General features: G+C 45.8%; 1 protein-coding gene across 2 annotated transcripts in view; it reads right to left on the bottom strand.

The window, feature by feature from the left end:
* arap2 (ArfGAP with RhoGAP domain, ankyrin repeat and PH domain 2) overlaps positions 1–13980 on the bottom strand; it is a 95570-nt gene that overhangs the window by 77713 nt on the left and 3877 nt on the right. For both annotated transcript variants that reach the window (XM_084003645.1, XM_084003646.1), the window contains exons 3-8: positions 13342–13424; positions 10373–10449; positions 9980–10044; positions 8801–9163; positions 7925–7994; positions 976–1096 (exon numbers count right to left, since the gene is read on the bottom strand). In XM_084003645.1, the coding sequence (XP_083859771.1) occupies positions 976–1096; positions 7925–7994; positions 8801–9163; positions 9980–10044; positions 10373–10449; positions 13342–13424 (779 nt within the window). The remainder of the gene's footprint in view (positions 1–975; positions 1097–7924; positions 7995–8800; positions 9164–9979; positions 10045–10372; positions 10450–13341; positions 13425–13980) is intronic.

Here is a 13980-nt window from a genome sequence, read left to right as displayed (position 1 = left end):
TCCGTTTTGTCTGACAGAGAAATTAAGAGGGGAAGGAGGAACGAGACTATTACAAGGACGGTTCCTGGGAGATTTCAGAATTTGTTAATTTTACATACAGTCTGTCTCTTCAGATAAACTTAATAACACAGGTCCAGACAGGGACATGAAGTCATTACCACAGATTTCCCTCGGTGCCAACGTACACACGCATTTACATCGCATAATATTCATAGAGCACTTACAAGACTACTTATTCTGGAAAAATACTTCAAATATGCTCATTTCCATTCATTCTGAGGGTGAAATGAGAAGCTTAATATCAATCTCACATCTGTGCTTTAAGGACCTGTTCAGCCTAGCTTAGCATAAAGAAACAGGGACATAACTAGCCTGCTCTGTCTAAAAGACACTGCAATTTTCAATGAGTATATGAACAAGTTAGAACCAGTACTTATGTGGCTGTACCTGCCTCTACGTGCTTAAAGTATTCAGCTCACTGTTGTTCGTCAGCTAATTATTTAGCATGTAACTCCTCCTAAAACCACAAACTTTGTAAATTGGAGATCTATCAAGATTTTGGAAGCTGTCTTTTTTCCTTTCTTTTTTTTGGGAAAGAGCCAGGCAAGCTGTTTCAGCTTATATCCAATTTTTATGCTACCCCAACTTGCACATGCGTGATATTGATCTCCTCATATCACACTCTGAACGAAGGCAAACTAAACCAAAATGTAGAAGCATTTCTTTTGAGTAATGCAAAAACCTCAAAACCTCCCATCGCACTGAAAATGTCCTTTGAGGGAGAAATGGCGGAGAGACTACTGCATGCAAACAGTAAGTAAACATCTTTTTGGAACGAGTTGGACGTGACAGTGCCCTTGACCTTAGATCCTCAATATCGAAGCAGTTCACATGTGAGTCCAAGTGGACGTTTGTGCAACATTTGAAGGAATGGACAGACACATTCGTCCACAGCAAAGGATGCATTAGTCGTACCTTCTCTTTCGGCCCGGAATATGAAGGTCCGAAGGGAGGTGACCACCTCAAACTTGTTGTCCCCGAGTCCTCGCACGTGTCTGATGGCGCTCGCCAGGATCATACCTTTGGAGTACATCTCCTAAACAGAGAGAGAAAGAAACACACGGTCTTATCCACGCTGATAAAAGCACACGCAGCCTCACTCATGCTAAAACTGTTATTGAATTGTCCCTTATTCCTATTATCTGCATCCGTAGACCTACAATTGCCATATTCAAGCACTCATTGTTTGCATCAATAGCTGTAATTCTGGAGTTGTGTTACGCTCGACTGCAATGGCACCCAATTTGAAACGCCACCGACAGACGTCCTCATCAAAGTAGAGCAATTACCCCCCCCCAAAAAAAAATGCAGCATCAAATTTATTTGTTAGAAAGCGCTTCCCAGTTCCCTTTCAAGCAATAACTTTGATCAATGGCACGGAGCTCTTGGACAAGAAGCGTTTGCCGCGGCGGCAATATAAACATGAACCTCACACTATAGGATTTCATACGAGCGGCGTGCTGCTGAGCAAGCCGGGACAAATTTGCATTGACATGCTCTTTGGCATTAACGCACGTAATTCAATTTATAGACTGGAAATAAGTGTGATTTGAAATAGAGGAGAAGGAAGTGGCCAAAAAAAAAAAAAAGGAGAGAGAATTACGCTGCATTAGGGAAGCCAAGCCTCAAGAATAAACACACAGAGCGCTGTCATTTGGGTGTTAGGAGACATCATAAAACAAAATCTACAAGCTGAAAACAAACTTCTGAGATATTTACAGAGACGGGCGCTGTAGTGGGGATTTGGGCAAAGCACAGGAAACGTTTGTTGGGTACAGTGGGACTGGGCTGCATGTGTGTATTGTTTCATTAGCCCCATGTTTTCCCCCCAGCAGCTCCAGCGGAGGCATCTAAATAAAGAGGATGTTGCACTGGAGGCTTCATGACCCTCTTTACAGCCTCCCTCGACAATGGCAATTAAAGTACGGGGTCATTGTCACTATGAAAAGGAGAAAGAAGGTGCAAAGAAAAGAAGAAATCAAACATCAATATTATCCCTTCTGAAGAAGCAAGGACGGTGGTGAATCAGTACTTTAAACTGCGACGTATAACAGAGAAATACCCTTAAAGTAGTTGGAAGAACATGTCAGATTGTAATGTTCTCGCAATAGAGTGAACCAGGGGACAGCACATTAGGCTTCTGTAGTGGCGTGAAAATCACTGGGTTATAAAAAAGGAAAAGAAAGGGGGTCGTTGCAGACATTGCATTATTCATGTCGATAATGTCATTATCATTGCAAAGTATGAAGAGAGAGAGAGAAAAAAAACACAGACATCCCTTTTTTCTCTCTCTCTGTCGCTCGTCGACGAGCTTGACCTGAATTTTGATTCTCCGCAGTTCCGCACACAATGTAATAGCTCGTGGTGATTGCAGCGCACAATACTGTACGTTTGCTCTACTGTAGCGTCGCCGCACCGCGTAGACGCGGAACGGAGGGGGAAAGATGAAGGAAGTGAACTTCTGACTCCCCTCGCGCCATTCTTAATTAAGCCAGTGACCTTGCCAGCCACAAAAGTCTATTTCTAGAGACCGAGCAGCCAAAAATGAAGCAGCCGACATGTTCGGTTAGAGAGCGGGAGGGGGTGGATGGAGGGAGCGTGAAATTTTGAAGAAAAAAAAAAGAAAGAAGAGAAATTAGGTTTGTGTGAAAGGCCAAGGAGAGGACTGAGAGAAAGAGAATGGAAAAAAAGGAGTGTGCAGAGGTACAATAGAGAAAAAAAAGATGAAAAAAAACAGAAGAGGCAACAGTGGGAATCCATAATCAGGAAGAGAATAGAGCCAGAGGAGAGGAGGGAGGAAAGAGAGACATCATGTTGAAATGAAGATGCCTAAGAGGGTCAGGGAGGGGTCCTTCTCATATTAAAACAGGACGTTAACAATGGCAAGAAGTGGCTCAACCTAATTACCGGCAGCCAGCCTCGTGCATTTCTCTCCCCGGGAGTTTCACACCAATATCTCCCCTTGTTCTCCATCTAAATTTAGATAGAAGTTAAAGCAAGGTGAGGAAAGGAGACGCGAGTCTGTATTGTATGTATGTGTGTGTAGATGGATAAGCTCGGTGGCTGCTAATTATACCCCAGCACGGGTTAACGGTAATTAATTGTTTTAATTCTACTTTCGGGGTCATGAAGGGAGAGAGTTGTTTAATTGCGTGTCGTGCATCTGTAAATACTCTGACGGCGAACAGAGGCGGTCAGTGTTGAGATCCGGACACACACACACACACACACACACACACACACACACACACACACACACACACACACACACACACACACACACACACACACACACACACACACACACACACACACACACACACACACACACACACACACACACACACACACACACACACACACACACACACAATGTTTATGGACTGATCTCAAGAGGACAGACTGCCAAGGAAGCAATGAGGCCTAACTATCTCTCTTTCTCCAATAACAGACGCACCTGACTGGCCTCCCTCTGCCAAAGATCTCCTCCACACTCATTTCCCCTCATTCTGACCTCCCTCCCACTCTCAACTCCCTCACTCCCACATCCTCTCGTTCTCGCCGTTCACATATCGCCGCCTCTCGTCCTACCCTCCCAGCATTTATCTACCTGTATCGTTTCGCAGGGGCGGTCTCGCGGTTTCCTTTTTTCGTTGTTGTTTTTGACGGCGTGTGAAACGGTGTATCCTGCGTGGTTTAACCGAGTCTCTCCTTTCTTTCCCCCCCCAAAAAAAACCAACCTGGTAAAACTTCAGGAAACAATTAAGGCAGAGCAATTGAGCTAAAGCCTACAATAATGGAGGCAGCGTGGGGAGAAAGCAGGGAGGAGGGTAAAGAGGGTGGAAAGAGTTTTACCACCAGCATGGAGTTATGGTTGTAGCGTCTCACAGAGCAGCGCGTTTTCAATGGAGGCATGAGGACACCAACTGGTCGGAGCAGGGAAATGCACCCTTGAGGAAATGCCTCCTTACTGGTGCATCCAGGCAGCTGTGTTTCCCAAGTTAAGTATCAAGTCTTCATGAAGTGATAGTAAATCAAGACATAACAGAAAACCAAAAGAATGAGCTGAAAGACACTATAAAGCTGTGTAGCTGAGGGGAGCCGCAGAGTCGGGTGGGTTTTTCACTTTACAACTGGTCATTTAATTCTTTATTAACATAAAACATAAATGAGCGTAGCTTTAATAGAAAATGGGAACCTTTTCTTTTTTTTTCTAAAATTAAAAAGAGGTGAATCTACCCAAGGGGTAGCACTTAATTTTTTATCTATTCTTGCAATGATTCCCTGTATTATTAAGAATTCTGGAATATAAAAATAATCACCAGGCCACGGCGTGAATTAGAAAATAAACACCTGGAAATGTAATAAAAAAAAGAGACACTTGGGGCGTTACAGTAAGCATCAGCACAGGCATCTTGGGAAGACACAGGAGGGAGTAAGCAGAGGAGCTTTCCACTTGGAAAGAGAGCTTTGCAGCGTCAGACATCAGGCAGACTGATACACTTAAAGACTGATCCCCCGGTCCTAAAACCTCATCTCCCCTTTGGCTTCCTATTCGGCATCCACCTCCCCCCCCCCCAGCCTCTCATCCCTTCATCCCTCGCAGCCATCCTCCTCACTTCCTCCCCTCACAACCCCCCGAAGCCCGGCTTTGGACGGTCGGCACAAACACACGCGCGCGCGTACGCACGCGACACCACATCAGGACCCCGAAGACTACATCTCAGGCCCCGGAGCGTTCTCCCAAGTCAATCCCGGTGTTGACGAAATCAGGCGAAAGGGGTGACTGATGAGACGGGTTGGATACAATGCTGCAGAGAGGGAGAAGTGAGACTGAGCATCCCGCTACTCTCCCACGCCACCTCCGCTAACCCGGCGATGACTTCACCGGGGCCAGAGACCCCTTCACACTGCGACTGTGATTAAGTGCGATTACTTCTGTCTGGGGTTGACGGAATACAGAGGGTTTTAAACTACAAAAGAGTTTCTGGGTGTTGGAAGTTTGAGAAAGAGAACAAGCATGGGAATGTGTCGGCGGGGAGGGATTTACTTTATTATTATTGTGTATATAAACACATGATGAAACTGATTGAACCATGCTGTTATCGGTCTGGATTTCTTTCTAAGAGACAAAAGAACTCAAGTCCACATAGATGTGAAGCTAGCTGACATTAGGTAGCATAAGCTACTGGTCATACCAGACCAAGTGAGGTTTTAGCAGCAAAACCCCTGTTTTTATTGAATAAATCAGGTTGATTTTTATTTCTAATGAATTCCAGGTTTTATTTGGAGGAGGAAGGATGTGTTTAAATGTATGAGTAAATATCTCCAACTGTACTTAAATGTTATTAATGCAAGCATGCTAAACTACAATGGTGCAACATTAGCATGTAGCTCAAATGTGCCAGCCTCAGATTTAGATATTTACATGAGAGCATAGCAGCTTAAGCAATAGTATCTACTGATAAAGTCAGTTGAGCATTTGAGATTTTTTTTTTTTTAAATCCTCACAGATGTTCACTCAATATGTGATGACATCATGAATATGCAAATTCAGACATGGCACATTCACCAACCATTGGAACAGGCTTTAGCTACTTTCCATTTAAAATATTAAGGAAAAACTGCATTGAGCTGCATTGAGAGTCCAATAGAGTGTTCCTATAATCAATAGACCCGGTCCGAGATCACATGTGTAGGTCTAGCACCGCTACGTCAGCATGACAGGACGGGGTGAAGAATGATTTGTAATGTGAGCAGCAGAGAGACTTGTGTATAACGGAGCGCGCATACATTCACGTCTCTGCACTGTGAGGGGAAAGCAAGCCACCAACTCATATTTCATATTTCTGACACAAAGTGGTGCTGAGAGACTCTCCGTCGGCCCGCGCAATCTTCTCCTACCCCCGCGCTCGCTCGACGGAGGCGGCGCTGGGTGGCACCCGCGGGTGGTACGAGGCCTCAGCTGGACGCACAAAGCAAGGATGACGGAGAGATTGTACTCGACCTCTCTGCTCACCCAAACATGATGAAGCCCTCTGCTTTCTCAGAGGAGAGGGGCACATTGTCAGCATGAAGTCTAAAAAATATCTCTCTCACACACACACACACACATTCCTCTTTACAGAGTCTGCCGTGCCCACGCCGACAGTGACATGGAGTGTAAAGTGCTGACTCGCCGGCCTCCCTGCCGATCGTCACTCTGCCGGCGACGAAGCATGTCCTGATAAATAAAGCAACAAATGCAATGGAAAAGAGAAAACGAGGGGGAAAGAGAGAGCGTGGAGGGCTATAATTAGTAAGTGATTAACGAGCGAGCGTCAGACAGGTCCCACATCATTGATTGTGATGTTGTGCAACGCTGCTGCAGCGAAAACGAGCCGGCTCTGGGAAGGGGCGCCAAGGTCAGACACACACAAACACACACACACACGAACACGAAGGTATAGCAGATTATGTCGGAGAGGTTATGGTTTACTGGAGAACACAGGATTCATGCAAAGTCTTTCTTTAAAGAATAATACCAGGGTTTATGAAGGTTTTTCTTCCTTTCCAGGATGTAACTCAGTCACATCACATTAATTAAACATCTAGTGTACAAACATATCTGCTATTCATGTTTGTCAGCCGTTGCATCATTGTTGCGCGATAATGCATTATGAGGGCGGATAGATTGATTAGCAAAGTCTGTATTTTAATACCTCGAGGGCTGAGTATGGAAGCTCAATACTTTGTGTACTGACTTAAAACACATTTGCAGCCTTATTAAGGGGTGGAAAGTTAGTAGCTAAAGTTAGCTTTGAGTGTTTGGTCAGATTCTTGTTTACCTACCAATTTGACACTATATTTTATGAAGGTAGTTCTGTATTTAATACCAACACGTTGAGCAGGCTGGCATATTTTGCTACATGAAAATTGAGGGTTTAAAACACTACTACGGTAGTCGCCACACAAACATTAAAGTAGAAACTGTTGTAAAATACTCTGGTATTGGAATCACAGCACCTGCATCAATTTCATAACATTTTCAAAAAACATTACCCAGAGCCAATTAACTCACCAATGATAGAATAATGGAAAAACATGAATGCAGACTTGCTGTATTGAATTATACCAAATTAATGAATGAATAAAGCTAATAAAAGCTGCAGTGCTTACACCGTTCTAACACACGGTGGTTTGCAAAAAGGTTACCTGTGATGTAAAGTCTAATGCTGTGTAGTAAATGGATTGGGACGTCATAATTACAGAAATGGTCAATTAAAAATTCAAAAGTGTACAAGAAGTTTCTCTACTAAACAGGTGGAGAGGAAACTGACATATTGCCTGCATCTTAGTCTGCCTCCTCTTCGCTTTCTGCTGTTTTTCCCCAACTCCCATACTCCACCCTTCACCCTCCGTCCCTCCCTCTGTCTGATGATGACGAGCCAGGCATTGCTAAGGGAAATTTCAAACTCAGCTGTCGCACAGTAGGAGTATGAAGAGAGGTACATGGAGGAAAGAGAAATGCTGAGGGAGGCAAGAAGAAAGTCCTCCCTTCCCCTCTTCCCGGGGAACTGGTCAGGTGCCAACGTCAATGTACTTCACTGTACGGCTGGGCGGGCACGGAGAGTGCTGGCCTGTCATGCGTGGCGTAATGTCACTACGTCCTTGCCCCCTTTTCTTTACCCCGCCAAGCTAATGATGACTACGATGATAACAGTGTAGAGGAGGAGGAGAAAGAGAAAGAGAACGGGGACACTTAGGGCTTGGCTTAGTCGCTCATCCTATGGATTTCTGTCGAGGTGGAATTGGTCGGCGGCTCGTGTGGAGGATGTGGGAAGGCATGTGTGAACATGTGCTTGTGTCCTCGAACTCACTGTACCTTGTCGTTGTTGTAGTAGGCCAGACTCTCTCCGTCGAATCTCACCCACCGCCTTTGAAACACACAGTTTCTGCGAAGAGAAGGTGAGGTGCAAATTCATTCCATCTGGCTCGTTCGAGCGAATTACGCCGGGTTCTGGAGCGAAATAAGCAAAACAAATCGAAAGCAGTCGGGCCAGTAAGGCAGTAACTAAATCCGCTCGGAGCAGGTACTCATATTTCATCAAGGGTGCCATTGATTCATTAATGTCAAGAGTTGTATCAACAGCTGTCAATTAGCATAATCAAAACAAATGGAGACTTTCAATTTGAATATTCAGCAGCCCAAGGGCAGTTTGCCAAACCGATGCAAATCAGGTGGTGAGGGAGAATATATAAAAAAAGGAAGCAAATGATTGATAGCTTCGATTTTGAGCAACAGTGGAGCATGGGGCACCAAGAGACATAGCGCTGCTAGATAAAGCTAAACAAGCGGAGATGCCAACATGTTGTGCGTCTCACTACTGCAAGGTTATCTCCCATTTTTCCTTTCCTTTTCCTTTGGAATCTGCTTCAGGCTTCTGGATCTAATACAATGCATCAGTTCCAAATGGTCAGGGATAGAAGACACATGTGGTAGCAGAATGAAAAGGGAAGCTGACTGGCTGTGGTTCTTCTTGCCACCTGACGGGATGTGGTGTGAGGCACATGTTGAGTTGTTGCGTTGGGGGGGAAAGGTTGCAGAAACCGACCGGTAACATGCACGGGGCTTAATAGGACATACATATTCATAGCATTCCCTGTGCAGTTAAACTGACACTGATGAGGTTTTCATGTAGATGGATGCATCATTACACCAGATTAAGAACAATCTCTAATGTCTGACACCGTGACGTACCCTTGAGGCGACAGCTTGTCCAGCCAGCCCACTTTGAGCACCTGGTGTTTGGGGGCTCCGTAGAAGCACGCGTACGGCGAGATATCAGGCAGCGGATTGCCGGTCACTCCCCCGAGGTTGTCCGCAGTCTCCGAGTAGAGGTCACACTCCACCATCATTAAAGATCCGTCCTTAGGGCCAAGTGCAGTCGGCCCCACAGCAAGACCCTCAGGGGTCACTGCAAGGTTTAGGTCCAAACTGGCTCGCGGCAAAAAGCTGACACAGTCGTCCACCGTCGAGTATTCGTCTTTGTGGGGGTCTGGGAGAGTCGGAGCAGGCGGAGAGGCTTTTTCTTTGGATTTTCTCTTTTTGGGCGTCTTTTTTCTGTAAGAGCGGAGATGACATTGAAGGAACAACTCGACACTTTGGGAAATAATAATCATTCTTTTCTTACCGATTGTCGGATGAGGATATATTACCACCATCATGTCTGTCCATTAAGTTAGTAGTTAGAGCAAGAAGGTGATTAACTTAGCTTTGCATTAAGCCTGAGATAAGGAGGAACAGCTAGCCCTGTTGTTTTAGTTTCACAAAAATGTAAAAAAGGCCCTTTTTTGGCACCAGTGTAGAGGAAGACGTGTGCCCAGCTCCCATAAAAAGCTGGACACTGTCCTTTGCCTCTCTGTTGGCCAGACGTGCAGCATTACTAAGATGGAGAGACGTGCTTAGTGGCTGAGGGACATTATGTCCCGTCTAACATTTGAAAAGATTTGCTCTGGCGTGAGGAAGTAATTATTCAGTTTGATTGAAGGTCCTTTGTCTATTGATTTCATTAATACAACCTGTAGAGGTTACTTTTATTCATTTGTTTGCTATTTTTTCCCTTTCTCTCTTTTCTAAATATAAAACCAGACTTCCAGGTACTAAATATCCTCCCAACGTAGGAAGCGGCGGCTTGTAGATGTTGCTAGTGGAGGTGAGGGATGAGTGCCCTGTTACTCCTTCATATGTGTACTTTGCACTCTACAGTTATTGTGACTTTGAGCTATTATTAGCATATAGACATGAAAGCATGCATTTTGTGGCCACATCCGTTTTCAGATTAGCGCGTGGTTAGGACTTCTCTACATGGACACCTTAACATGCAGCAGACAGTCTATCTGGAGTGATTGACATCGTTATGACATTAGCATACCATACCTCTGCTTCCTCTGCTTTATCTTGTTCTTAAAACCCTTCGGCGACCTTTCTTCGGCACCGTGGTCCTGCGGAGCGTAGGAGAGATTAGCATCGGATGAAAAGAAAGTGTCCATCTCTCAGTCAGACACTGTTATCGCGTGGGCGCGCTAAGCTATGTTAGCTTTAGTGGCTTGGTGACATTTCCATTAACCTCAGGGGGCAAACTGAAACAAGCACATTTCCCACTCTGCTATGTGTCCATGGTGACAACATTAAACACCGAGAGGGAAGCTGGGTTTTGCGGCCTGTGGTTGAAGCGCCGCTGATAAGTGTTGAGGACCTGAGAAATCTGTCTGTTCCTCTTTGGGAAGCTGCTACTCAGGGGTCCGCTAGTGGGAGTGTGCGGCGTCTTACCGGAGTGCTCTCAGGGTTGTTGTACAGGAACATTTCTCCATAGGGAGCAATAGGTGTCAAGGTTCCTTGAGGTGGAGCTAAAAAGGACAGAGAGTAGACACAACAGTGGTTTTTGTCACAGTGTAAAGCCTAAACATTTAAAGAGGGTAACAGATTTGTTCCAGTTACATTTAAATCACTCAGATGTACCCTTTGATTGACTCGTCAATCAGACACTTGTAAGCAGTAAACCAATTAAATGTTGCTATAGCACGCCTATCTCTCTGCCTTTTCGTTGCCCGACTGGGAGTGCGATGCTCCTCGGTGTGTCTCTAACAGACAGAGTCCCTGCCAAGGCCATTTCTCTCTTTTTGGCTCCTGCAGTCGGTCGGTCGGCGGAAGGGGAAGACGAAAACGAGCAGAGACTCTGGCCAGACACTATTAGTCTGGAGACCTGGGGCCACCCTGCGTGGGCCACTGGCTGTCACTGTGAAAAATGACACCGCCCTCTCCTGAGGATTGTGAGGGCTAAAAGATGCAGCCACGGGGCTGGACGCACACACACACACACACACACACACACACATGAGATGCCTTCAGACAAACACAGACGTAAGAAGAATGGACAGTCAAATGAGTACACACTGAATGTATTACTTTTTAAAGCCTTGCAGACGCTCACTTCCAAACATTACAGAAGGGCACAGAAGGGCATGTGCTGCACCGGGCTTGGTGGGCTCTATGAAGGGGTCAGTTTACTGGATGATAGAATTCACTCCAACACAGCCACCCTCTCTCTCCGCAGACTGGCTCGCCGAGGCACATAGCAACCATCAGTCATCATCAGCTGACCTTCAGGCCACTCACGACTCTCTCCGAGGTTCTGCCGGACACCGCTGCACTCTATTCCTGTCCGATTCCCTCTATTCTGCCCGTCTCCGGCTCCCCGCCTCCGCTTCTCTCAGTCGACCATGCCGCTTCTTTTTATCTGCTCTCAGACTCGCAGACTCTCTCTCAAGTCAGCATCCGGGGGAAGAGACCTCGACGCCGCCATCAAGTTCGGAGTTAGCGAGGAGATTGATTTTGCTACGAACGAAGCCTCCGTTCTTTTAAGTCGGGGAGTTTCGGGTCGGTTTGTTATTATCAGTCCCACACTGTTCGTGGAGGATGCCACCTTTAGAATTCAAATGAGTTGACAAGCTGTTTATTATTTCACTCACTGGGTTCCCTGAATTTAATACTGAATAGTGATTTTCCTTATATTTATTACTGTTCTGTTCTTCTACAGTAGATGATGACAATGAGGATGGTAATTATAACAAAAAGTGTTATTTTGCATGTTTGGTTACTTGATATGTTTGAAGGTGGACTGTAGATTTATTTTATTTTGTAAGAGAGAAGAACCCCTTAAGAAAGCAAATACATTTATATATATAACTTTTCTGAAGCGTGACTTAGCACTAAAAGTGTGAAATGTGTGTGCAGTGCACCAAGGTCTTGTCTGTCAAAACCACAGCAACGTCACATAAACAACCCCCCTAAAACGAGAAGTGCATTGAACAGGGTGTGTATGTTACTGTGCGATCAAAAGGACTTAAAAAGTAGTCTTTTTTTAATCATTGACAGATTTGCTTAGTGTGCTGCGTTGCTGCAGAGCTGCTGAAGGAGCACTAGACAGGCAAGTGTTCTCGTGATGAGATTTTTCTCGTGAAGTAAACTTATTTTTAAGAGGTGTTGAGGTGTTAATTAAACATTTGGTTAGCCTCCAACAGAAAGTTTGCGTTGAATACTGTGAGATGACAGTATTAGTCTCTGAATAAACTCTTCAAACATGCTCGGGGTAAAATGATATGTCAAATAACGCCTTGCTAGACCTTGCTGTGAAGGGAGATTTTGGCTTGCTAGTCGAGCTCCCAACTTCCCTGCTCTGGGACCGTCTTGGCTCCCTCTCTTCCTCCGTCTCTCAGCCTGTTTTGCATCCATCTCCTCTTCCTTCCTCCCAACCCACTTCACTGTCTTGCTGCTCTCATAGGTCTCACTCCCTGTCTTGTTCCGTACAGAGAAAGAGTTGGAAAAACAGGGCCTACCAAGAGACTGCTGCAGTGCGCCGAACATAGGAAGGAAGGGGAAGCCGAAAAAGGAGCGCGAGGGGAGGTGAAACGCGGCGTGTGCTTGCCGCAGGCGGGCGGGTCGAGAGTGTCTGCGTGGCCAGAGTGATGTCACACCATCAGAAGCGCCCTTTGCAGGGTTTCCATGCTGCAGGGTTTTGGCTGTCCATGCAGATCAAACATTGTCTAACTGTGCAGATGCAGATAGAAGTTTTAAGAGCTTTGGGAATGTTGGAGTATAAAAGATCCAAACGTCACGATTCCATCGGGTCATGTCCATGCGCCCGTCTTTGCAGAAACTAAAACCAAAACTTGCAGATGACAGCAAGATAAATAGTTCCAACGTGGTGGGATATGGTCCCAAAAAGCCTGACATGCTCACAGGTGTTTCACACACATCCACACACTCTTGTCATTTAATCCTGGGAGACCGCATCCACCTCGGCACGGAAAGCAGCACACGTAGCATCACGTCGTCAGATGAGACGAGAGGGGTCGACTAAGCCCAATAAACACAGCAAGGGAACAGGAAGAAACATATTTGTACCGGTTGTAGTACGAGCCCGTGTGTTGTTAGCAAAGTTAAACAACTTCTAAAATAAAAGAAAAACTTTGGAGAGCTGAGCGACAGGAATACACACCAGGGTCTCGCTGAGGGACAACATGTGAAAGAGCATATTCCCTGTGAGACGTGCGCTTGAATCGGCGGGCGGCACCGTTTCCCACGAACACCCCCCCCCCCCCCCCCTATCCACACACACTCTACCCTCATCTCCTCTCCCTCCTTTTATCCGGGCAAACAACAGCACCACTGACTCTACTGGCGGAATGAAATATTCACGGCAGAGACGATGAAGCAGGTGCATCTGAAAGATGGTGTACCTTTCTGTATGCTGTTTGCACCGATGGGACCTTCGGAGCCGGCTGGGTGTTCAGGGCTGCTTGTTTGCGCTGGTGGTGCACTCCTGAGGAGGGAGATAGAAATCAGCGAATAAGAACCCCCGATGCAGCACGTGGGGAAAATAGGTAACACCATTTAGTGGGAGAAGGGCCTCTAGAATGGGGATGTGCAACTGTGTACTTATACAGTTCAGAAGTGCATACATATAGAATGGGGGTTATGAATGGATGTGGAGAAGAGGAGATTAGAAGCCTCGGCTTCCCCATCAGTGTAAAATCGGAATGCAAAAAGGGGAAGCCTTGTTTTCGAATTCACTCATGCCACGGCAGCGCGCAAACTTATTTCCCTGGGTGCTTTTCGGTGTACTCTCCTAACTTGTTTGATTCTCAACTTTAGCTCTCAAACTTTAGGCTCAAAGGAATAGCTCATTTCTGAAAAAAAGACTTCTTTGCTTTCTTGCCGAGGGATAGTTCTGCTGATTTGAAGTGGGGCTGTATGAGGTGCTTATCCACGAGTCAGTGTATCACCTACAGTAGACGGCAGACAGGGCTACCTGCTAGAAAGTCCGAATCACTATCAGTTAATTGTACGCTATATTTGGAATATTTTCCAACATGGAA

The sequence above is a fragment of the Eutrigla gurnardus genome (genome assembly GCF_963514095.1).
Source record: "Eutrigla gurnardus genome assembly, chromosome: 23".
NCBI lineage: Eukaryota > Metazoa > Chordata > Actinopteri > Perciformes > Triglidae > Eutrigla > Eutrigla gurnardus.
Note: the sequence above shows the minus strand (reverse complement) of the source record. Positions and strands in the feature narration are given on the sequence as shown.